This window comes from Nicotiana tomentosiformis, chromosome 5 (genome assembly GCF_000390325.3).
Source record: "Nicotiana tomentosiformis chromosome 5, ASM39032v3, whole genome shotgun sequence".
NCBI lineage: Eukaryota > Viridiplantae > Streptophyta > Magnoliopsida > Solanales > Solanaceae > Nicotiana > Nicotiana tomentosiformis.
In genome coordinates this window covers 137,525,898-137,547,909 of record NC_090816.1, presented here as the reverse complement: position 1 = coordinate 137,547,909, position 22,012 = coordinate 137,525,898, and the positions used below count along the sequence as shown (strand labels likewise).

General features: G+C 38.4%; 3 protein-coding genes across 11 annotated transcripts; 1 reads left to right on the top strand and 2 right to left on the bottom strand.

Annotated features, from left to right (window-relative positions):
• Window positions 1-7,338: 7,338 nt before the first annotated feature.
• On the bottom strand, window positions 7,339-9,546 carry LOC104093201 (glucan endo-1,3-beta-glucosidase 4-like). Its single transcript, XM_009598919.4, has 3 exons — window positions 9,324-9,546; window positions 8,474-8,722; window positions 7,339-7,546 (listed from the first exon to the last, which is right to left on the bottom strand). The coding sequence occupies exons 1-3, from the start codon at window positions 9,448-9,450 to the stop codon at window positions 7,512-7,514; spliced, it is 411 nt and encodes a 136-aa protein (XP_009597214.1). The 5' UTR covers window positions 9,451-9,546; the 3' UTR covers window positions 7,339-7,511.
• Window positions 9,547-10,779: 1,233 nt separating this feature from the next.
• LOC104093202 (pentatricopeptide repeat-containing protein At3g51320) lies at window positions 10,780-15,318 on the top strand. Of its 8 annotated transcripts, none has more exons than XM_009598925.4 (6): window positions 10,780-12,573; window positions 13,266-13,332; window positions 13,781-13,853; window positions 14,072-14,225; window positions 14,366-14,471; window positions 14,796-15,318. In XM_009598925.4, the coding sequence occupies exon 1, from the start codon at window positions 10,929-10,931 to the stop codon at window positions 12,564-12,566; it is 1,638 nt and encodes a 545-aa protein (XP_009597220.1). In that variant the 5' UTR covers window positions 10,780-10,928; the 3' UTR covers window positions 12,567-12,573; window positions 13,266-13,332; window positions 13,781-13,853; window positions 14,072-14,225; window positions 14,366-14,471; window positions 14,796-15,318. The 8 variants fall into 8 exon arrangements, with proteins under 8 accessions (XP_009597220.1, XP_009597218.1, XP_009597219.1 ...); XM_009598923.4 differs by having other exon boundaries at window positions 13,765-13,853; XM_009598924.4 differs by having other exon boundaries at window positions 13,753-13,853.
• A 425-nt stretch (window positions 15,319-15,743) lies between these two features.
• LOC104093203 (F-box protein CPR1-like) lies at window positions 15,744-20,308 on the bottom strand. 2 transcript variants are annotated; one of them, XM_009598929.4, is made up of 3 exons: window positions 19,603-20,308; window positions 19,414-19,469; window positions 15,744-17,350 (listed from the first exon to the last, which is right to left on the bottom strand). In XM_009598929.4, the coding sequence occupies exon 3, from the start codon at window positions 17,298-17,300 to the stop codon at window positions 16,227-16,229; it is 1,074 nt and encodes a 357-aa protein (XP_009597224.1). In that variant the 5' UTR covers window positions 17,301-17,350; window positions 19,414-19,469; window positions 19,603-20,308; the 3' UTR covers window positions 15,744-16,226. The 2 variants fall into 2 exon arrangements, with proteins under 2 accessions (XP_009597224.1, XP_009597225.1); XM_009598930.4 differs by having other exon boundaries at window positions 20,144-20,288.
• Between the last annotated feature and the right edge of the window lie 1,704 nt (window positions 20,309-22,012).

The window sequence follows — 22,012 nt, the reverse complement described above, 5'->3', positions numbered from 1 at the left end:
TACTGAGGCGGAGAGAGTGCAAAGGTTTGTAGCCAGTTTACATACTGGTATTCATGCTACTATGGCTCGAGAGGTTAAGATGGGTACTTCTTATGAGCGAGTTGTGGAGATAGCCAGGAGGATTGAGGGTGTACGTCAGCGGAACCGAGAGCAGATTATGAGAGATAAGCGGTTCAGGTACTCTGGAGAGTTCAGAGGTGCTCCGTCCGGGGGCAGAGGTCAGTTCGTGAGGGGACAGTCCAGTAGAGCCCCATATCCAGCACCACCACCTCCTCGAGGTGCTCTAGTGCGACCTTATCTCAGTGCTACCCCAGAGAGTTCTTACCTCCCACCAGCTATTCAGGGTCCTCCCAGTGGGTATTCAGGTCCCCAGGGCCAGACACTTAGTCAGCAGCCCATCGCACCGAAGAGTTGTTACGAGTGCGGGGATCCCAGTCACATGCGGAGGTTTTGCCCCAGGCTTCGGGGTAGACCAGTACAGCACGGTCAGCAGCCTATGCTTACCGGACCAGTTGCTCTACCAGTAGTGCGACCACCCAGAGGTGGAGGACAGGTGGGTAGGGCCCGTCCTAGAGGTAGAGGTCAGCCAGGCGGAGGCCAGCCAGTTAGCGCTCCAACTCGATTTTATGCTTTTCCGGCTAGACCAGATGCGGAGGCCTCAGATGCTGTGATTACAGGTATTATTTCTATTTGTGGCAAAGGTGCCTCAGTACTATTTGATCCGGGATCTACGTATTCATATGTGTCATCTCTATTTGCTCTATTTTTGGACGTTTCTCGTGAGTCCTTGAGTACTCCTGTTTATGTGTCCACTCCTGTGGGCGATTCTATTGTTGTGGACCGGATCTACCGGTCCTGTATTATTACATTCTGTGGTTATGAAACTAGAGCAGATCTCCTATTGCTTGAGATAATCGATTTTGAAATTATTCTGGGTATGGATTGGTTGTCTCCATATCATGCTATTCTAGACTGTCATGCCAAGACTGTTACCTTGGCTATTCCAGCATTGCCTAAGCTGGAGCGGAAGGGTTCGCATGTTAGTTCATTTAATCGAGTTATTTCTTTTATAAAGGCTCAACACATGGTTGAGAAGGGTTGTTTGGCTTATCTAGCCTATGTTCGGGATACTACTGCAGAGACTCCTGCTATTGATTCAGTGCCTGTAGTTCGAGAGTTCCCCGGTGTATTTCCGTCAGATCTTCCAAGTATGCCACCTGATCGTGATATTGATTTCTGTATTGACTTGGCTTCAGATACCCAGCCTATATCTATCCCACCGTATCGTATGGCTCCGAAAGAATTGAAAGAATTGAAAGAACAGCTTGAAGAGTTACTAGCCAAAGGGTTTGTCAGACCGAGTGTATCGCCTTGGGGTGCACCAGTATTGTTTGTGAAAAAGAAGGATGGAATAATGCGGATATGTATTGATTATCGCCAATTGAACAAAGTCACTATTAAGAACAAGTACCCGTTGCCGCGTATTGATGATCTATTTGACCAGTTGGAGGGTGCTAGGGTATTCTCTAAGATCGACTTGAGGTCGGCATACCATCAGTTGAAGATTCGGGATTTGGATGTTCCGAAGACTGCTTTTCGTACTAGATATGGTCATTATGAGTTTCTGGTAATGTCTTTTGGTTTAACTAATGCACCAACATCATTTATGGATCTGATGAACAGGGTATTCGGGCCATATATTGACTCATTTGTCATTGTCTTCATTGATGACATTTTGATATACTCACGTAGTAAGGAGGAGCATGAGCAGCATATGAGAGTAGTGCTTCAGACATTGTGGGAACAAAAGCTATATGCTAAGTTCTCTAAATGTGAGTTTTGGCTAGAGTCTGTAGCATTTTTGGGACATATCGTATCGGGCGAAGGTATTAAAGTTGATCCCAAAAAGATTGAGGCAGTTCAGAATTGGCATCGTCCCACTTCGGCGACGGAGATCAGGAGTTTTCTGGGTTTGGCAGGTTATTATTGTCGGTTCGTGGAAGGTTTTTCATCTATTGCAGCACCTTTGACCAAATTAACCCAGAAGGGTGCTCCATTCCGATGGTCCGATGATTGTGAGGTGAGCTTTTAGAAGCTCAAGACATCATTGACTACAACACCAGTGTTAGTGTTGCCTTCTGGTTCGGGGATGTATACAGTGTATTATGACGCTTCGCGCGTTGGCTTGGGTTGTGTATTGATGTAGGAAGGGCAAGTTATTGCATATGCTTCACGTCAGCTGAAGCCCCATGAAAAGAATTATTCGGTATATGATTTGGAGTTAGCTGTGATTGTTCACGCTCTTAAGATTTGGAGGCATTATCTTTATGGGGTGTCTTGCGAAGTTTACACTGATCATCGCAGTTTGCAGCATTTGTTCAAGCAGAGGGATCTAAATTTGAGGCAGCGTAGATGGCTGGAGTTACTAAAAGATTATGATATTACTATCTTGTATCATCCGGGCAAAGCAAATGTGGTTGCAGATGCCTTGAGAAGAAAGGCGGAGATTATGGGTAGTTTGGCCTTCATTTTAGCAGAGGAAAGGCCATTAGCCTCAGATATTTAGTCCTTGGCTAACAGACTTGTGAGGTTGGATATTTCAGAGCCCAGCCGAGTTCTTGCATGTGTTGTGGCTCGGTCTTCACTATTTGAACAGATCAAGGCTCGCCAGTATGATGACCCAGACCTGGTGGTTCTTCGTGAAACGGTACTACGAGGTGATACCAAGGAAGTTACTATTAGAGCGGATGGTGTTTTGCGACTCCAGGATCGTCTGTGTGTTCCTAATGTGGATGAACTGAGGAAAAAGATCCTAGAAGAGGCACACAGTTCTCGATATTCTATTCATCCAGGTGCTACTAAGATGTATCGTGACTTGAGGCAACATTATTGGTGGCGACGAATGAAAAAGGACATAGTTGAGTATGTAGCTCGGTGTCTAAATTGCCAGCAAGTTAAATATGAGCACCAGAGGCTAGGTGGCCTACTCCAACAGATGACCATACCAGAGTGGAAATGGGAACGAATTACTATTAGTTGGGTTGCCGCAGACCTTGAGGAAGTTTGATGCAGTTTGGGTGATTGTTGACAGGTTGATCAAGTAGGCACATTTTATTCCTGTTGTGATTACGTATACTTCAGAGAGGTTGGCCCAGATTTATATTCAGGAGATAGTTCGGTTGCACGGTGTGCCAATTTCCATCATATCAGATAGAGGCCCTCAGTTTACTTCACATTTCTGGAGAGCAGTACAGAGTGAGTTAGGGACCCGTGTAGAGCTTAGCACAGCTTTTCATCCGCAGACCGATGGACAGTCAGAGAGGACAATTCAGATTTTGGAGGATATGCTCAGAGCATGTGTGATTGACTTTGGAGGTCAGTGGGATCGTTTCCTGCCTTTGGCCGAGTTTGCTTATAATAACAGTTACCAATCCAACATCGAGATGGCTCCATTTAAGGCTTTATATGGTCGGCGATGTTGTTCACCTATCGGATGGTTTGAGCCATGTGAGGCTAAGTTATATGGTACTGATTTGGTAAGGGATGCCTTGGAAAAGGTAAAGTTGATTCAGGAGCGACTTCGTACAGCACAGTCCAGACAAAAGAGTTACGCGGATCAGAAAGCGCGTGATATATCATTTATGGTAGGTGAAAAAGTTCTCTTGAAGGTTTCGCCGATGAAGGGAATTATGAGATTCGGGAAGAAGGGCAAGTTGAGCCCAAGGTTTATAGGCCCATTTGAGGTGTTGAAACGAGTTGGGAAGGTTTCTTATGAGCTTGCCTTGCCTCCCAGCCTATCGGGAGTTCATCCAGTTTTTCACGTATCTATGCTCCAGAAGTATCATGCCGACATATCACATGTGTTAGACTTCAGCACAGTTCAGCTAGATAATAACTTGGGTTATGAAGAGGAGCCAATTGCCATTGTTGATAAACAAGTTCGCCAGTTGAGATCCAAGAGGATTTCTGCAGTAAAAGTCCAGTGGAGGGGCCAACCAGTCGAGGAAGCGACTTGGGAGACCGAGGAAAACATGCGGAGCAGATATCCACACTTATTCAGCACTTCAGGTATAATTCTAAACCCGTTCGAGGACGAACGTTTGTTTAAGAGGTGGAGAATGTAATGACCCAACCAGTCATTTTAACTTTTAGAACCCCGTTCCCTAAAATAAAACTTTCCGTAAGTGCTTTTAATGATTTATGACTTGCGGGAATGGTTGGTTCGGGATTTGGAAGTATTTGAGGTGAAACCGGAACACTTGGTTCCTTAAGGTGGCCTTAATGTGCTAAATTTGACTTCGGTCAACATTTTGAGAAAATGACCCCGGAATAGAATTTTGATGATTCCAACAGCTCCGTATGGTGATTTTGGACTTAGGAGCGTGATCGGAATTGTTTTTGGAAGTCCGTAGTGAAATTAGGCTTGAAATGGCTAAAATAGGAATTTAAAGTTTGAAAGTTTGACCGGGGAGTTGACTTTTTGATACCGGAGTCGGAATCCAGTTTCGAAAATTTTCATAATGTAATTTATGACTTGTGTGTAAAATTTGAGGTCAATCGGAGTTGATTTGATAGGTTCCGGCATTGAATGTAGAAGTTGAAAACTCTTAGTTTCATCAAACTTGAATTGGGGTATGATTCATGGTTTTAGCATTGTTTGATGTGATTTAGAGGTTCGACTAAGTTCGTATGATGTTTTAGGACTTGTTGGTATATTTGGTTGAGGTCCCGAGGGCCTCGGGTGATTTTCGGATGGTTAACAGATCAAAAGTTGGACTTAAAAAGCTGCTGCAATTTTCTCTTCTGCTGCATTTTCTGGGATGTGATCGAGCCCCAGATATCGAGCCCCAGATATCGAACCTCAGGTCGAGCCCCAGATACCGAGCCTCAGATCGAGCCCCAGATATCGAGCCTCAGATCGAGCCCCAGATATCGAGCCCACGATCGAGGCCTGAGAAGAAGTCAGGGACGAGGCTCAGTATCGAAGCCTCGATCGAAGGCAAGGCTCGAGGGCATGATCGAGGGTAAGGCTCGAAGGCTTAAGCTCGATGCAATGATTGAGGCTATGATCGAAGGCCCAACCTCGATACCCTGATCGAGGCCATGACCGAGGTCCAGACTCGAGCCTGTGATCGAAGTCGCGATCGAAGGTAAGGCTCGATGGCATGATCGAAGGTATGGCTCGAAGGCTAGGATCGAGGCCCAACCCTCGATGCCCTGATCGAAGGCACATGTTCGATGCCGCGATCGAGGCCCTGTTCCGAAGTGCTGGGCAGTGTTATAAAAAGAGGGCATTTGTCCCATTTTGCCATTTTTGACGAACTTGAGCTTGAGCAGAGACGACTTTTGGCAGATTTTCAAGGGAAAAACATTGGGGTAAGTGATTCTAACTCGGATTTGATCAATATACAAGAATATATCATTATTTTCACAATTTAATTAGTGTTTTGAGATTGAAATTTGGAAAAGTTTAGAAATCTCATAGAAACGAAATTTTGAGATTTCGGTATCGATTCAGAGTCGGATTTGAGTGAAGCTGGCATGGTTGGACTCGTAATTAAATGGGTTGTCGGATTTCATAACTTTCGTCGGATTCCGAGATGTGAGCCCCGCGGGCGAATTTTTTGATTAATTTCGGGATTTTTTATTAAAAATATAGTATTTTCTTATAGAATTTATTTTCTACAATTTTTAGTGATTGTACTGAATTATTTTGGCTAGATTCGAGCCAGACAGTGTTGGATAATCGTGAAAAAGGCAAAATCTTGGATTAAATTGGAGCAAGACGAGGTAAGTCTCTTGTCTAATCTTGTGAGGGAGAAATTACCTCATAGGTGATTAAGATTAAATAATTGTTGCTAATTGTGAGGGCTACGTACGCACGAGGTGATGAGAGTCCGTGCGTAGCTACTATTAATGCTAAAGTCCGGGTAGTTTAGGACTCAAAGCATGTATTACTTGTGTAAATTATATTCTTTGATTAATTAGTATTAATTGATATATATGAATATATATATTGTGAATTGTTTGATAAAGATATTAAAGGATAAAAATCTCATAGGCTTGATTTCTATTTAAATCAATTAATTGTCAAAAGAAATTGTTCTCCTCCCAAATTTATCATATAATAAATATACTCTCCTTCCGGAGGTACATAAAAATGTCCTCCTTTCTTGTGGAGCGGGCCGAACGCCTCGGCAGGATAGATGCATCTATGGATCACGCCGCACGTCCCTCGGCAGTGTACACGACACTCTGGATCGGGCCGTACGTCCTCGGTAGAAATCGTGCTTAATAATAATAATAATTACACGATACTTTAATAATTTATTTCAGCTTGTAAAACTAATTAGTAAATTAAAAAATCTTTGGAATTTAATGAATTATTATTCTTGCTTGTTAAGGAATTAATTGTTACTCCTTTAAATGAGATTTAATTGATAAATTGAAATTTATTTGAATTAAAGGAATTTAATTAATATATTGAAAATTGATACATTTGAAGGAGTTTGATTATTTTCGCTGATTAAATAAATTCTATAAATCACATTGATTTAAATATCCTAGTTTTTATTTCAATTGTTATTGACCTATAGTGAGTGTCAAAGTCGGCCATCTCGTCTCTACCACTTTGAGATTAGGCTTGATACTTACTGGGTATACGTTGTTTACGTACTCATACTACACTTGCTGCACTTCTTGTGCAGGATCTGAGACAGGTACTAGTGGAGGACCTATCATCACATATCCACGTCATCCAGAGGCATAGTGGTGAGCTGCTTTTCTGAGCCGTTCTGCAGCTACCAGTGTCTCTTTTGATATTTTTATTCTGTCTATTTTATTTCAGATAGTATTTGGAGTTTTTGTATAATCTACTAGATGCTCATTCACTTGTGACACCAGGTCTTGGCACACACATTGGTAGAGTTTGAGTTTATATTTTTCTTGGTTTTAAATTTTATCAATGTATGCTTAATTTATTAGTTGGCTTGCCTAGCTGTAGTGTTGGGCACCATCACGACCTACAGGTAAAATTGGGTCGTGACACCCGGTACCAATGATCCGTCACGTACTGAGTTCCTGTATAAAAACATGGTCATCAAGAAATAAAACAGCGCATTTAAGTGATTTGGCTAAGCGACTAACAACTATGCGATTAAAGGACTATTGGGAACATAAATGACTGAATCTAAAGGTAAGGAAGGAAAGTGAATTGCTTACGGATAGCCTTTTTTTGTTCACTCGGATTGAGATAATTTTTAAAACGGTAAGACAATAACATAAAGTCTAATAAATAAAAGGGGAAAAGAAATAAAAGGAAAAGAAGAAAAGGAAAAATAGGAGGTAAAGAATGGCATTGGATACTCAAACGAAAATTCTCACATCATTTCATGTAGTTAATTTTTTTGTTAAGTTTTGTATAAGTAATAATAAGAAAAAGAAAAAGATAAAAGAAGGAATCACAAGAAAAGCATAGTTTTTAACTCTTCCAATCTGGGAAAGAAGATCGATCAAGGAATAACGTCAAACTTGCATGCGTCATGGCCTGTCAATACAAAATCACAAGCAATAATTAAATTGTGTTCTCAACATATTATATATTACAATTAATCACTATCTTTTAGGCACTTCAAAAGAGTCTAGTGTATATAATAACAACAATATGTCTCATTCCTAAATAAGTTGGAATCGACTATACCTCACGATCATAATTCTCCATTTAAATGCAGGTCGACCAACATCATATGGAATAAACCAAATATTTACTAAAGAGTAAGTTTTTGCATATTTTCTCGGATACGAACTTAGGATTTCAAGCTTATGGGTTCGAGATTTTAATCATTTTCAGTTACTGAATTCTATTTTTAATTTATACATATTCAATAAATTTTTTAAGACAAGTACATGATTCGAACTAAAACTACTGGATTCGGCCGAACCCGCTCTCAACACTCTAACTCCGCCCTTGTATTTTCTTCTAGCGTAAAAATCTCTAATAGGGCTAAAGAACTCCTAAAGATCATAGAGTCTAACCGTGCTAACATGACTAGAACATATTCTCGATTAGCTGATGTTGATTATATAGATTTTTTTATTCAATTATGCCCTATCTTTCTGTAAAGATATGGAAAAAGCTAGTTCGTAAAGGGAGTACTGCCCAAGTCCAAGGAGACCAACGGCCCATTCTTTAACCAATATGGAACTCTAATCCACTCTAACACCCCCTCGCACGTCCAGACACCAACTGGAGCGTGGGCAATATATATCAAAGCACGGGAACGGACCTGGCTCTGGTACCATGACCTAACTAAACCCCAAAAGCTACCTCGTGAGGAGAGACTGCCCAAGTCCATATGAGGAGACCACTAACTCATTCCCTAACCAATGTGAGACTCTAACCCACTCTAATGCTTTCAAAAGAGTCTAGTGTATATTGTGCTAAATATAGCAGTTAGATTTCTTTTAAACTTACTTGGATCACGAGCAGTTAAAACAGCAGCAGAATTGAAGTAGCAACTTGCCCCTTTCTGCTTTGAGTTTTGGTAATAGCTATTGAATGCATAAGAAGCATGATCTCTAACAGTATTTGGGAGATAACATGGCTGATTTTCTTGTATTTTGCTGCAATCTGCACCATTGCCACATGCCCAACTGACAGCCTGCAGCAGCTCATCATCTGGTGTCTGTTCATCAGCTATGCACCAATCATGAAACTGTCCCTCTAACCAAAATCATTAACAAAAAAGACAAATCCAATTAGGGCAACATTCATTTAAAGAAGGACAGTTGCGGTAGATTGACGATGAGTAAAATATAAAGAAGATTCATATAGCTTAACTCGAACTGGTTTGTGATTATAGCGTAGTTGACTGATATAGAAAATCGCGTTTTCGTTCTTCTTCTTTTTTTACACTCTTGAGTGGCATAGCCGGAAACAGCCTCTCTACCTTCACAAGTGTTATCTGATTTATCGTCGTTTACTAGCTTTCGTATGTCACCTGATTATTTCGATTTTAACAACAAGGTAGGGATAAGGTTTGCATACATACACCCTCCCCGAACCTCACTTGTGTGAGTACACCGGATATGTTGTTGGTGTTGTAGTACTCTTGAGTGGCACAGGACTATTAGATCCCATTGCCAAATCTTGAGAGGTAAAACAGGGCAATGGATCTGAATTCTTGGCTAAAACGAGACTTATAAGTTCTGATCCATTAAATGATTGGTTTATGTGTCTAGATCTAGTCAAAACAAGTCAAGATAGAAAATTTCCTAGGTAAATAATTACATGTCAAATGGAAAGAAAAAGATCAAACTCTTACCAGATTTTAAGGGAACATTTGAGAAGAAGATCAAAACGACTAGAATCTTTATCAACCCAGATGACATTGATCTGTGCATCAATCTGTTATGGAAATCTCTGTTGCAATTGGAATTGGACATGCTCATAACAATATGACAGAGGAGAAAGTTTTTGAATCCTATGGTTTTGCAATTTATTCGAATCGGTCTACAATGACTTAAAATGTATGCAAATCATATTTCATATTGACTAGTTTGCCCTCATGTTTATTACATACCATTTGTTTTTTATATCAAGATATGCTATAAGATTCTTTGTACTCCACTTGGAAAATATATTTAGTTTAAAGGGTCGAGTTGTCAATTGACTAAGAGATATGGGATTGTAGCATATAGTCTTTACAGCATCAAGATCACCGACTCGAGAAGAAAACATAAAGCTAAAAAGGTGGAAAATTCCCCTCTCTCTTCTAGTTGTGAGTTGTCTAGTGTAATGGATTGATTCTCCTTGAAGCATCTAACATAAACCTCACAAGTCATGACTTAGAGTAAGGCACATTTTTTAATTAAAATTAAGACGAATGGATCTGAATATACATTAAAATGTTATATTAAAATTTGAATATCAATGAATTAAGAAAGCTTATATTTCTCAACATGTGAATATATAAAAAATATCAAAGTTGAAATAACTGATTTATCTAATATTATATAAATAAAATAATAAAAGAATAGCGGTCAGAGGTGGTGATGGCTAATACTGATACTTGTGGTGATGATTGGCGATAGCATTTGGTGGTAATGGTGGTTGTGGATTAGCTAGTGATGATAATATCCGATAGTAATGGTTAAAGATGGTGGTAGATGGCGGTAATTAATGTCGATGGATGATAATTGTGGTGGATGAAGGAGATACATAATAGTGATAGGCGATTAATAGCAGTGGTTCTAATAGTGGTGGTTCTGCTAATGATAGTTAGTGGTGATGATTGTAAATTAATGACTTGTAATGGTGACGACTAACTGTAGTGATTGACCGTAACAGTAATTGTGGTCTTGTGATTTATGGTAGTTGATAGTAATGGGCGAAGGTGGCGAGTAGCGGTGGGAGCGAATAGAATAGTAGTGAAATCTTTTCATTTCTGAAATCTTCAAATGAATAACATTTTAATAATATCAAAACTTTTTTATAGATCTTAATTATAACAAAGTGATAATTCAGAACTATTTAGACCGATTAAGTGATTATAAAAAAAATATACTTATTGATTAAGATTCGAATAATTAGTAAGTCATAAATTCAAATACACTGAAAAACTAAAATTTAAATGATTAAGATTAATATATGAGACCTTAAGATACATTTCCATTGGGTCCATGTAATTGGGCCGTCCAAATTGAGTATTGCAAGCCCATATTCCACCTTCAAGCCCAAAAATAAAATAAAAAAACGCTTCAGAAAAATCCCCTGCCGTTCTTCTTCGTTTTTTGGCTTGTCCACCCTCCCTCTTCCCTCTTCAAATTTTACAAAGATTTCAACTTTCTTTGTAAGTACCTCTTTTGGAGTTTTGGGTATTTGCTTATAAATTCTGTTGATTTTTTTAATCCAAAAACCATAGTAATGAATGGCAGCAAGAATTTCCATTAAACACTTAATCCCATTCACAACCCCTTCTCATTTCTCTGCCACAAAACCATCGCTATTCTCTTCATATTCAGCTTCTCATCACTCCAAAACTTTGGAATTTCTGGATTCTTGTCAAAGCTTACCTCAGCTCTTTCAAATCCAAGCTCATTTGATAATCACTGGTCTTTTACAAGTACAGAACCCTTCATTTTCTTGCAGATTTTTGAATCTCTGTACTCAACATTGTAATGTTGAATATACTGCTTTGGTATTTAAATGCATTGATTTTCCTGATACCTTTTCTGTTAATACTGTTATAAAAGCTTATGTTTGTAGTTCTGTGCCACATAATGCTGTTGTGTTCTATTTCCAAAGGCTTAAAAATGGGTTCTTGCCTAATAGTTTTACGTTCCCGCCCCTCATGAGTTCTTGTGCTAAGGCGGGTAATTTGGATTTGGGTCAGAAGTGTCATGGACAATTAATGAAAAATGGTGTTGATGGAGTTTTGCATGTTCAGAATTCTTTGGTGCATTTTTATAGTTGTTGTGGATTTATTGGTCTTGCTAGACAGGTGTTTGATGAAATGCCGCAGAGGGATGCTGTGTCTTGGAACAGCATTGTGAATGGATATGTGAAAGTGGGTGAATTAGTGGTTGCTAGGCAGTTGTTTGATGCAATGCCGGTGAGGAATTTAGTTGGGTGGAATGTCATGATGAACGGGTATTTGAATTTGAATAACCCTGGGAAGTGCCTAAAGTTGTTCCGAGAAATGGCACTGAGGGGATTGAACGGGAATGATGCGACTGTAGTTATTGTGCTTACTGCTTGTGCTCGGTCAGCTCGGATGAGAGAAGGAAAATCTGTTCACGGGTGTCTTATTAAGGTATCTAAAGATTTGAATTTGATTACTAGTACGACTTTAATCCATATGTATAGTCGATGCGGAAGAGCAGAAATTGCTCGTTTAATTTTTGATCAGATGTCGGTCAAGAACATAGTCTGCTGGAATGCAATGATTTTGGGGTATTGCATTCATGGGAACCCGAAAGATGGGCTTAGTCTGTATGCAGACTTGCTGAGTAGTAGATTACAAGGTACAGAAAAAGATCATGTTAAGAACATGAAGCAAGGTGATGGGGATCTTGTGCTTCCAGATGAAATCACATTTGTGGGTGTCTTATGCGCTTGTGCCCGTGAAGGACTGTTAGCAGAAGCAAGAACACACTTTGGCGACATGAGTGATTTGTTTGGTATAAAGCCCAATTTTGCACATTATTGGTGCATGGCTAATCTTCTGGCAGATGTTGGCCTAATGCCAGAGGCAATAAAAATACTGAAGGACATACCGGCGGAGAGCAATTTACCACTGGAATCCGCATTGTGGTCTGAATTACTTGGCTCAGCCCGCTTTGGAAGGGATGTAAGTTTAGGAGAACAAATTGCAAATAAGTTGATTGAGGAAGATCCCAAGAATTTTTGGCATTATTTGTTGCTTGTCAACATATATGCTGCAGCTGGTCGTTGGGATGAAGTAGCTCAGACAAAGAAGAGGATGAAGAAGAGAGGAATAGAAAGAACACCGGGTTGCAGTTTAAAAGACTTGAAGGAAATTGTTGACAACATGACAGAGACATAAACTGCAGGTATCTTTTTGTTAATCTAACTTGAGACATCTTTTGTATGCTAACAGTCTGATAGCTTTTCAGCATGATGTGCCTGAGTAGGACGATGCTGTATAATCAGCTTCCCCACTGTTATCACTTTTGCCCTATTATTATCGGTCCTTATTACTATTGTTAACGCAGTAATGAAGCTATTTTAAGAATCGCATGATGCTGTGCTTTGATGGTCACCTGATCTTATCAGAGTCACAGTTCTTGCCGCCAATAGCTGGTTATTTTACCTATGGAATAGTCTTTGCTTTAAAGGAAAATCCTAGTTAGATGCATGACCTCACCCTATATGTTCAATCATATGATACATGTTCATAAAGTTTGTGTCCTACTTTCTGAGAATATATCAGCTGGGAACCTCGGAAACAGTCTCCCTGCCCTTCCAGGGTAGGGGTAAGGCTGCGTTCATCCTACCCTCCCCAGACGCCACTTGTGGGATTATACTGTGTGGTTGTTGTTGTATATCAGCTGGGAACCTAAAAGTGATACTGAAGATTGCGTGTGGGCATTCCTTTCACTGTTAAACTTACTTACTTGGGTTACTTCCTTCTTTTGTTTCCGTTGTTTGGTAAACTAATTTTTATTCATCACTTAAGACATTATCATCTATTTAGGTGAAATATGTAGATATTACTGGTTAATGGCGTGTCTTTATTGTGCAGGTATTGAAACCTTTTTTTTTGTGGTACATTTTCCAAGTCGCCAGTGTTTCTACGAACAGGCGCATATGTAAGTGGCCTCTTACATGATGTAAAATTTCGTGCTATTAGTTTGTTGTAGTTTTGAATGGTAAAAGATTGAAAATTTGAGTGATATTTTACTCAATTGATTTGAGCAATTTTCTTCTCTATGTTCAATAAAAAAGAAGAAATTGATTGAATTAGTTACCCTTATCATATTTATATTTTGTAAGTGATTACTTGTCCATCTGAACCAGTTTGAGTTGCTGTCCTCAAGTAAGAGGAAGAGCAAATATACTGTGTTTTGTGGTTAATTTAACTACTAACGCCTACTCTTTTGTCAAGTGTTGCATCTGTGCTGAAAGTTCCAATTTTGAGTTTGAGTAGACTTGGGGCAAGGACTTCCATATTACAGTCTGATATCATCAAAGTTACCTTTCTCTTTTTATTTTCATTTTTTAAACTGGAGGTAATCGAACAGAGCTAGGTATAAGCAGGCTTTTAACCATTTTAGCGTCAGGAATTTGAGGAGCTAGCTTATGTTGTGTTGAATGCAACATTGAAGAACCGGTTAGACCCTCTTTTAGTCTTGCCTCCTTTTTTAATCACACCAATCCTGTTAAGTAAGTAACCACTACAAGATTAATGCTTGACTATTTCTCTAAGTTAATTCACCACAATCTTGGAAATTTTGTCCCAACTCTAAATGGGTATTCCCTATCTTAGAATTCAAATTCTTTGAGCATAATTAGATATCTTACTGCTATCTTCTTTGTTTGTACATACAGCTGTCTGTACTTCTTTGATACTTTGGGGGCTAACAATGAAGAACTTTAGAATGAGTGACATGCAGCTTCGGCGGAAGCTGTTGATGGATTTATGGCATAACTCCTCGAAACTGTCCTTCCATCAGAAGGAGCTTTGTAAAAGCTAAATATCATGGTAAAGACTTAAGAGTTATGATGGATAAGTACCTTCATGCATATGTTTTCAATATATTTGTTCTTATTTGAGATGTAATAAACTGTAGATTGTTTACCTTTGAGATCTCAGGATCCTGCTTACTATTCGTTTCTTCTCAGGGAGGCTTTACTGATGATTTCTTTACACATTTAATGTCTAGTGCTGTGCCCTTGTCTGAGAATGACTCAAAGTAGAGATATGTGGCGCTCATGGTATGCTTTACTGGTAAACTCCAACTCCCTGTTTGCATCTATTGATGATATTTTTCTGTTATAACAATTTAAAACCGCGCTAGACATGTAGAGCTCATGGTACTTCACTGAAAAACCCCATCTTCCTATTATAACAATATTAAACTATAAAACTGCGTATAAAAAACAATATTCAACTAAAAGATGTGCTTTATGATCTCAAATCTTGACTTTTGTTTGTACAGTTAGCGAACGTGCAATTAATATTGAACTTCCCTGTTACTGTATTGTACTTGGTTAATTTTTTATAGATTTATGATTCACAAATGATGCAGTTGTGTTTTGTTACGACATGCAGGTATGGAGGCTGGGAATGACCTCTGCACCCTCTCAATGCATGGAGTCCTAATAAACCAGAATTGGCGTGTTAGGGTATAATACTAAATAATCATCATACATACTGGTAGATTGAAGCTTTTATAGTGGCAGTCACCTTGCTCTCTTTTTGACATTGAGAGGTTATAAAGCTTTCAAGATCCTGAGCTAGCGTGGGCAAGAAAACGCCATAGCAGGGATCTGGGCATTTCGGCTGCTACCACGTTCTTGTTGCTGCTGCTGATGAAACTTGCAGCTCCTCTTTAAGCTGCATAACATATTATTGCGCTGATTGTCCTTGCTTAGTTTGACAACAGAAGAGCAAAAGATGGGTCATTAGTTTCTTTTAATAAGTCAGCAATGGGCCATTCATTTATAGTCTATTAGTGAGTTACACCCATGACTGATTATTGTTGTATCTTGATACATGAGGATCGCTCTGTGTTTATCTGCAATATTCTGCAAAGTTAATTCAGTGCATATAAATATCGCAAAGTTTACATTTCCATGTAAAAATCTGTCTTTGGATGGTGTGCTTACTGGGTATATTTTGAGTTTTGACAACTCAAAATGGGGTTAACCACTTCTTTCTTAGCAATGAAATCGCTCTAGTTGATTCTCTGAGAAACTTTTTTCCCCCTCATTTAGCCATGGTAATTTTACAACTATATAATATTTGCATTGATTTCAGTTTCTTTAACTTTAAATATATAAAATTTGCTTGTTCAAATGCATGAAACGATATAAAAGTTCAGTTTTTTTAATCTCATTTTGCCATGGTAATTTGCTTGTTAGAACAGAAAATTGCGGAACCTATAGTAAAATAAGAACAAATATGATTTTCAAATAGTAATTATGCTGGGGATAAATTGTGACAAAGAACGATCAAAATTTTAAAAAATAAAATAAGGGGAAGGGGACTACACGAGAGTGGCTAAAGTAGACATTACTAGTAATATTTTCCAGCATTCCTGATAACGATACAATTAAGAGGTATTTACTGATAAAGATATCCCAATAAAGTTATGAGGTACAGGGCATATGATTAAAAAACAATGAGACTAGAGATACAGTAACTTAATCCACAAAATACATTCGAATTATCTTTTTTGCAAATTTCAATTACTATGCTAGGGCCTAGGGAACATTGGAGGAACAAATTTGATCCCTGATGATATTAGAAGCATTGCACTCTTCTCAATTTCCCACATTCAAACAAGCTGAGAAACCTCCCCTACAGTCTGTTCCTCAAGTAATATGGTTAGGAGACTCTCCTGTTTTTCTCACAAAAAAACAGCTTTAGTAAATACATCTTGAAACCTTAAAAACTAGTGAACAATAGATAAACTAATAAGAATACGAGGTTGTAACATGATAACTGGAAAAAAGAAAAAGTGCATTCATACATAAGAAACTAATAAGTAAGTGATTTTGGAGAGATCAAGCTTTCTGTAAAAGCATATCCATTCTGAATGGTATCACATTGAGGCCATGATACAAATGGTCCATTCGGTGTCCTAAACCCACTCACAGAATGTTGAGAAAGAAGGCACCAGAATAGCACTTCACCATCCGCAAACCTATATTTCGGTGCGGCATTACAAATCCAAGGATCTTCTATAGTTAACAATCCAGTCCAAGATTCCTCGACACCATATTCTTTCAATACCCATAACTTAAAAGTTCCGTTCCTCTGACGAGTAGAATTAGAATAAATACAAAGCATTCCTTCTAACACTGAAACGCCAATAGACGTGTTACCCTTCAAGCTTAACATTTCCTTTGGCAAGGGTATCTCTCCATACACTTCATTTGAAATACTAAACGAAACCACCACGAAACACTTCAACTTCTTCAAAATAGCGATCCAATGAAATGCCTCATGTACAAATGGCAAAGGCTGCATACCTAACAACACAGTGCAAATGCCACGAGGATGTTCATCAATGCTTCTCCAGGAGCCACCTTTCAGCGTGAGAATTTCACTAGGTAATTTGCAACCACCTAAGCCATCCCGAATATGAAGGATCTTATACTCACCACTGGTTGAGTCATAACCCAATCCCAAACGAGAATCTCCCTCTGGTGGAAATTCTAGAGGGGGAAGTACTAACGATTCTCTTGTGGAGGGGTTCCACAGCAAAAGTATGGAGCTCTCATTATCCAAATTATCAGGAACCTCGATAACAACCAAGCCATCGCAATAACAATGGATTGTGCATCGCCATGGTTTAAGGTTTGAAGGGCAATCAAGTTTTTGTACCTTCTCAACCGGTTGAACTGATGATAAAGGAACACAATACATGGAAAATATGTTATCCTTAGGGCACATATGGTTAATAAGAAATTTTTGGGAATCTTGGTCATTCTTGGCATGATTGAGATGCTTCATCTTAAAGTAAGGCTCCGAGATCAATGTATTCCAAAATTTTGAAACGCATTTGAATCGAAGAAGAGACTGCACAGGTAGCCTACTGAGGTTGTCCATAAGTACTTCCTCTTGGAAGTGAGTTGCCGTGGCCTAGATAGGACAAAAAACTAGGCCAAAAAAAGAGCAATCAGACAATTTTTTTAAAAGTACTCAAATATTAGACATCTTACCAAGAGTCAGAAAAGATAAACCTGCAATTATTTCCATTTCTGCTATCTACTAACTAATAATAAAATTGAATATTTCAAGTGGAAAAAATTGAAATTACTCCGCAATTGGCAGTGGCACCAAGTAAGCAACAGATGAGCCATGTACTTCAAGAATTTCACTCATGTTTGAAGCCTTGGCTATAGTTATGGTGTCCAGTTTAACAAGATAACTCGGTGATGGCATAAAATTGGTGTGAAAATAAAAGGCATAAAGTTTTATGCCTTCACCGAGTTATCTTGTCAAACTGGACTCCACAAGATTGGTGTGAGAATAACAGTGTTTTGGATAGCGTGTGGCGACAAATAGCGACGAGGGCCCGCTTCACTGAGGCGAGAGGCGCGCAGCGAAGCGCTCGCCTTTTTTATGTGAAGCGACAATTTATACAAAAAACTAAAATATTATATATATAACTAAAAACTCAATAACAATAATAGATTAATAAATATATCAATTCACAATATGCAATTAATTCTACTCTATAACTGAAAAAGGAGGAAATTTCAGGTTTGAAGTTAGAAGTTCTCTGCCTTTGCCTCTGCAAAAACAGGGTGCAGTAGTGCTGCTCAATCAAAAACAGAGCAAAAAAAAAATAAAGAGAAGATCAGAAGAAGAAGAAAGACGAAAAAATAAAACAGAGCATAAACATACTCTCTGTTTTGTTTTTTGCTACACTGATGCTTGACAAAAAACAGAGCAAAAAAAATAGAAAGAAGAAGAGAAGGTCAGAAGAAGAAGAAAAACTAAAAAAAACAGAGCAACAGACTCTCTGCTCTGCACTGTTGCTCGACAAAAAACAGAGCAAAAAAAATAGAAAGAAGAAGAGAAGAAGAAGGAAAAGGAAGAAAGAAAGAAAGAAAGAAAGGAGAAAGAAGAAGGAAGAAAGAAGAAGAAGAAGAAGAAGAAGAAAGGAAGTCGAAGAAGAAGAGAAGCTTACCTGGGCTGGGTGGTCTTGGCTGCTCTGTTGTTAGAAGGTTGAAGAAGAAAGAAACATGAAATCGCTGCAACCCTAATGTTTTAAGTCGTTGGTCTTTTTTTTTAAAAATATCTAAGCCTTTTTCTTTCTTTATTTTCAAAAAGCAACGCCACAGCTCGCCTCTCGCTACACAGCGCCTCTCGCTACGCAGGCAGAGGCGCTCGCCTTTTACAATCGCAACGCAACAGAACCAAAATAGCGCAGGCTGCTCGCATCGCCTCGCCTCACGCTATTAGCGCTGAGGCGAGCGCTATTTATAACACTGGAGAATAAAAGGCATAAATTTCACATTGTTTTCTAGTGTGACATTATATTTATATGAATGAAGCCACTGATGTGATTTGTCAGCTTGTTGTTGTTGTTGTTTCACTGGGGCGGATGTGCTCTAAAGTTCCATGGAACTCCAGTGACTGGACGAGTTAGGAAAAAATTACAGGAAAAAATAGCATGCGTTATTCCCATTCTTCCTATTTACCACAAAACACTGCAACCATGGTTTAGGTAAGTTTCTCCACTGGGATCTAAAACATTTTGAACAATTTAAAGTGAATTAAACACGGGAATACACCTTTTAATCAGAGCAAATAAACCTACAAATAGAATCTAAGTCCAACCAATAACAATTGGACTAAATTTTAAGTAACACCCTGGATTCACCTGATCAACAATTCCAGTAATTTCTCAGATTCAAAATTGCATAACTCTAACACTAGCAAACTCTTTTCAATCACAAAAAAAAGAAGAAAAGAACTAATGAAAGAAAATTAAGCCATCGTTCCTATTTTTTCCAATGAGGATGAGAAAGAATATATAGAATTGGCCTTGTTAGCTAGCCATAATATCTTCCTTCCTTGAAAAATGTTGTCTTTAATGTTGTTAATCATAACCTCGGAAAATGTCTAACACACCAAGCATCTATTTCCCAACCAACAACAATTTAAAAACTCAATGGTAAGTAAGCAATACCACCCAGAAATCAGAACTCACCAGATCAACGTCCATTCGATCCGTGTTATCATTTGATGGCTCCACAATGCTCTTCCCTGATTTAATTTAAAAATTGTGGTTGGTTATAAAGCACAATAAAGCAGAATTTGATGAGCAGAGTTAGGAGGTAGCTGGTGAAATAGTCCAGGTGCGAGCGCGCACACACACAGCAGAAGCAGAAAGAGATACCTTTGGAGATGTGATTGAACTTTTGGGTCGCATCTTCTCCATTGCTAATAATAATTTAATTGAAAAGATTAGCTTTTTTTGTATTTGCAACGGATTTCTTCTTCTTCTTTTGTTGACCTTTCGCCTTTTGTATCTTTGGAGCAGAACTACTATTTGCTAATTTTACCTCATTCTTCTTCTTCTGCGTCATCTTTCTTTGAATGTTAGGGCTTCTCTTATTGGTAAGCTTTGATTGAAAAGACTCAGTCTTTATCGATTTGGAGATGAAAATACCGGGTCTATTTTGGATCCGGAAATGAAATGCTTGCTAGGGTTTCTCTCTCTACAATTAACTAATAACAAAATTGAATATTTCAAGTGGAAAAAACTGAAATTACTTGGCAATTGGGTGTATCTAGTTTGACAAACTAACTCAGTGAAGGCATAACTTTGTCTTTCTATTTAACACCACACCAGTGTTAAATAAACTGGTCTAAAACAGTTTTAACAATTTAAGAAAAATAAAATTATACACCTTTTAGCCATAGAGAAAAGAACTCACAACTCTTTGATTAGGAGGTACTGATTTCTTCTTCTTCCGCTTTTGTGTCATCGTTAGAATTTGATTGAAAAGATTCTGTCTTTTGTGTCCGTCTTTGGAACTTTAATTTGAATGCTATATTGCCCAGGGAGTGCGCGGTCCGGAATGAGAAATGGCCCGGGTCGGGTCCTCCCCTCTCTTGAACATAGAAGAAGTAGACCAAATATCCGTCCACCCAACTTTTTAAACTAAAAATAGTCGGTGAAAATATAATATATGTATAATTTATATATATATATGTATAATTATGCATAATGAATATATAATCGATATATATGACTAAAAAAAATTTAATAATTATGACCGACGGTTTTGTATAAAGTTCTTGAACCTATCTCCTCATAATATGGTTCAATTTTCTTTCTAGATTAATAAACCACATAAAATCCAAAAAGTATAAACATATTTAATAAAGTTAATTATTTCATACATTTTTCGAAAAACAAAACCATTTGGGACGTCCTATACATCGACTCTAACGCAGAAGACATCCTTCAATGGATTAAAATTATGTGTACATCTACCGTACTAACTACTCTCCTAACCAAGTTCAAATTCCCTTATCCATCCTCATTCCAATAATCCTTTAGAATATTTGGCTAAATCATAAGCATAACATATTCCATAAAACATCCCTAATCATCAATTATCAAAAGATCTTCATTCAGGCAGTAGAATACTTATGTCTTACTAATCAAAACAATCCTCAACGACAGATACATGGTATACAAATTCGCTGGCATCCACCACCACCCAACAGGGGCGGAGCCGGCCTTTCGGCTATGGGTTCGGTTGAACCCAATAGCTTTGGTCGAAACCTTATATTTGTCTTAAGAAATTATTAAATATACATAAATTATTAAGTTAGAACTCAGTAACTTAAAAGAACTAGAATTCTGAACCCATAATCTTCAAATCCTGACTCCGCCTCTACCACCCAACATCTATAAATTAAATATAGACGGTGCATAAAAAAAACTCAATACAGGAGGAGTAGAAAGATTCATCAGGGATTCAAATGGGAACTGGATTGAAGGATTCTCCAGTCATATTATAATATCTACGGTACTACAAGCTGAAATTACTGCTCTACTCAAAGGATTGGAGTTTGTTTTTGCTAATTATCTATTCATACTTGTAGTGGCAATAGATTCTCAGGTATTGACTTTACTACTACAGCCTACTATGAATAATGCTGCATACACAAACCTGATTACAGGTTCCTCATCGCCACAATGGACCACCCACCAGTCAAGTACATATACGATGAAGTTAACACGGCCGCACACGTTCTAACAAACTATGAAAGTACCTGGACATCACATAACCATGTTGAGCGCGAAGATCAATTTTGGGGTACACCGTCTTTATTTGCTTCTTTAAATTTCCGCAAAGACATTTTTGGGACTGTATCAATAAAATTAGTTCCATGTTGTAATAACTCTCCTTAATTTTTGTCTTCAATAAAAGTTCTTCATTTTAGCAACCAAAAAAAAGTTAATTATTTCAAAATATTTTGAATATTGTCCAAAATATTATATAGTCAGTCTTCATGAAATTCTCTAAAAGAAAAAGGAACATTGTAGTAACTCTTTAACAATCATCCATTGTGAGCACCTAATTTTTTACCGTACTTGAATATTTCCCGCTCCCATCTTCCCACGCGTGTCCCCACTCTTTGTCCCCCACGCGTGTTCTCACTCCACTTTTCCTTGTCCCCCACGCTTGCCCCCATACTTTGTCCCCCACTCACAACCCCTAACTCTTTTCTTCCTCATGAAAAACGGATAAAAGGATCCCCAAAAAGAGGAGAGCAAAATCCTTTTCTTC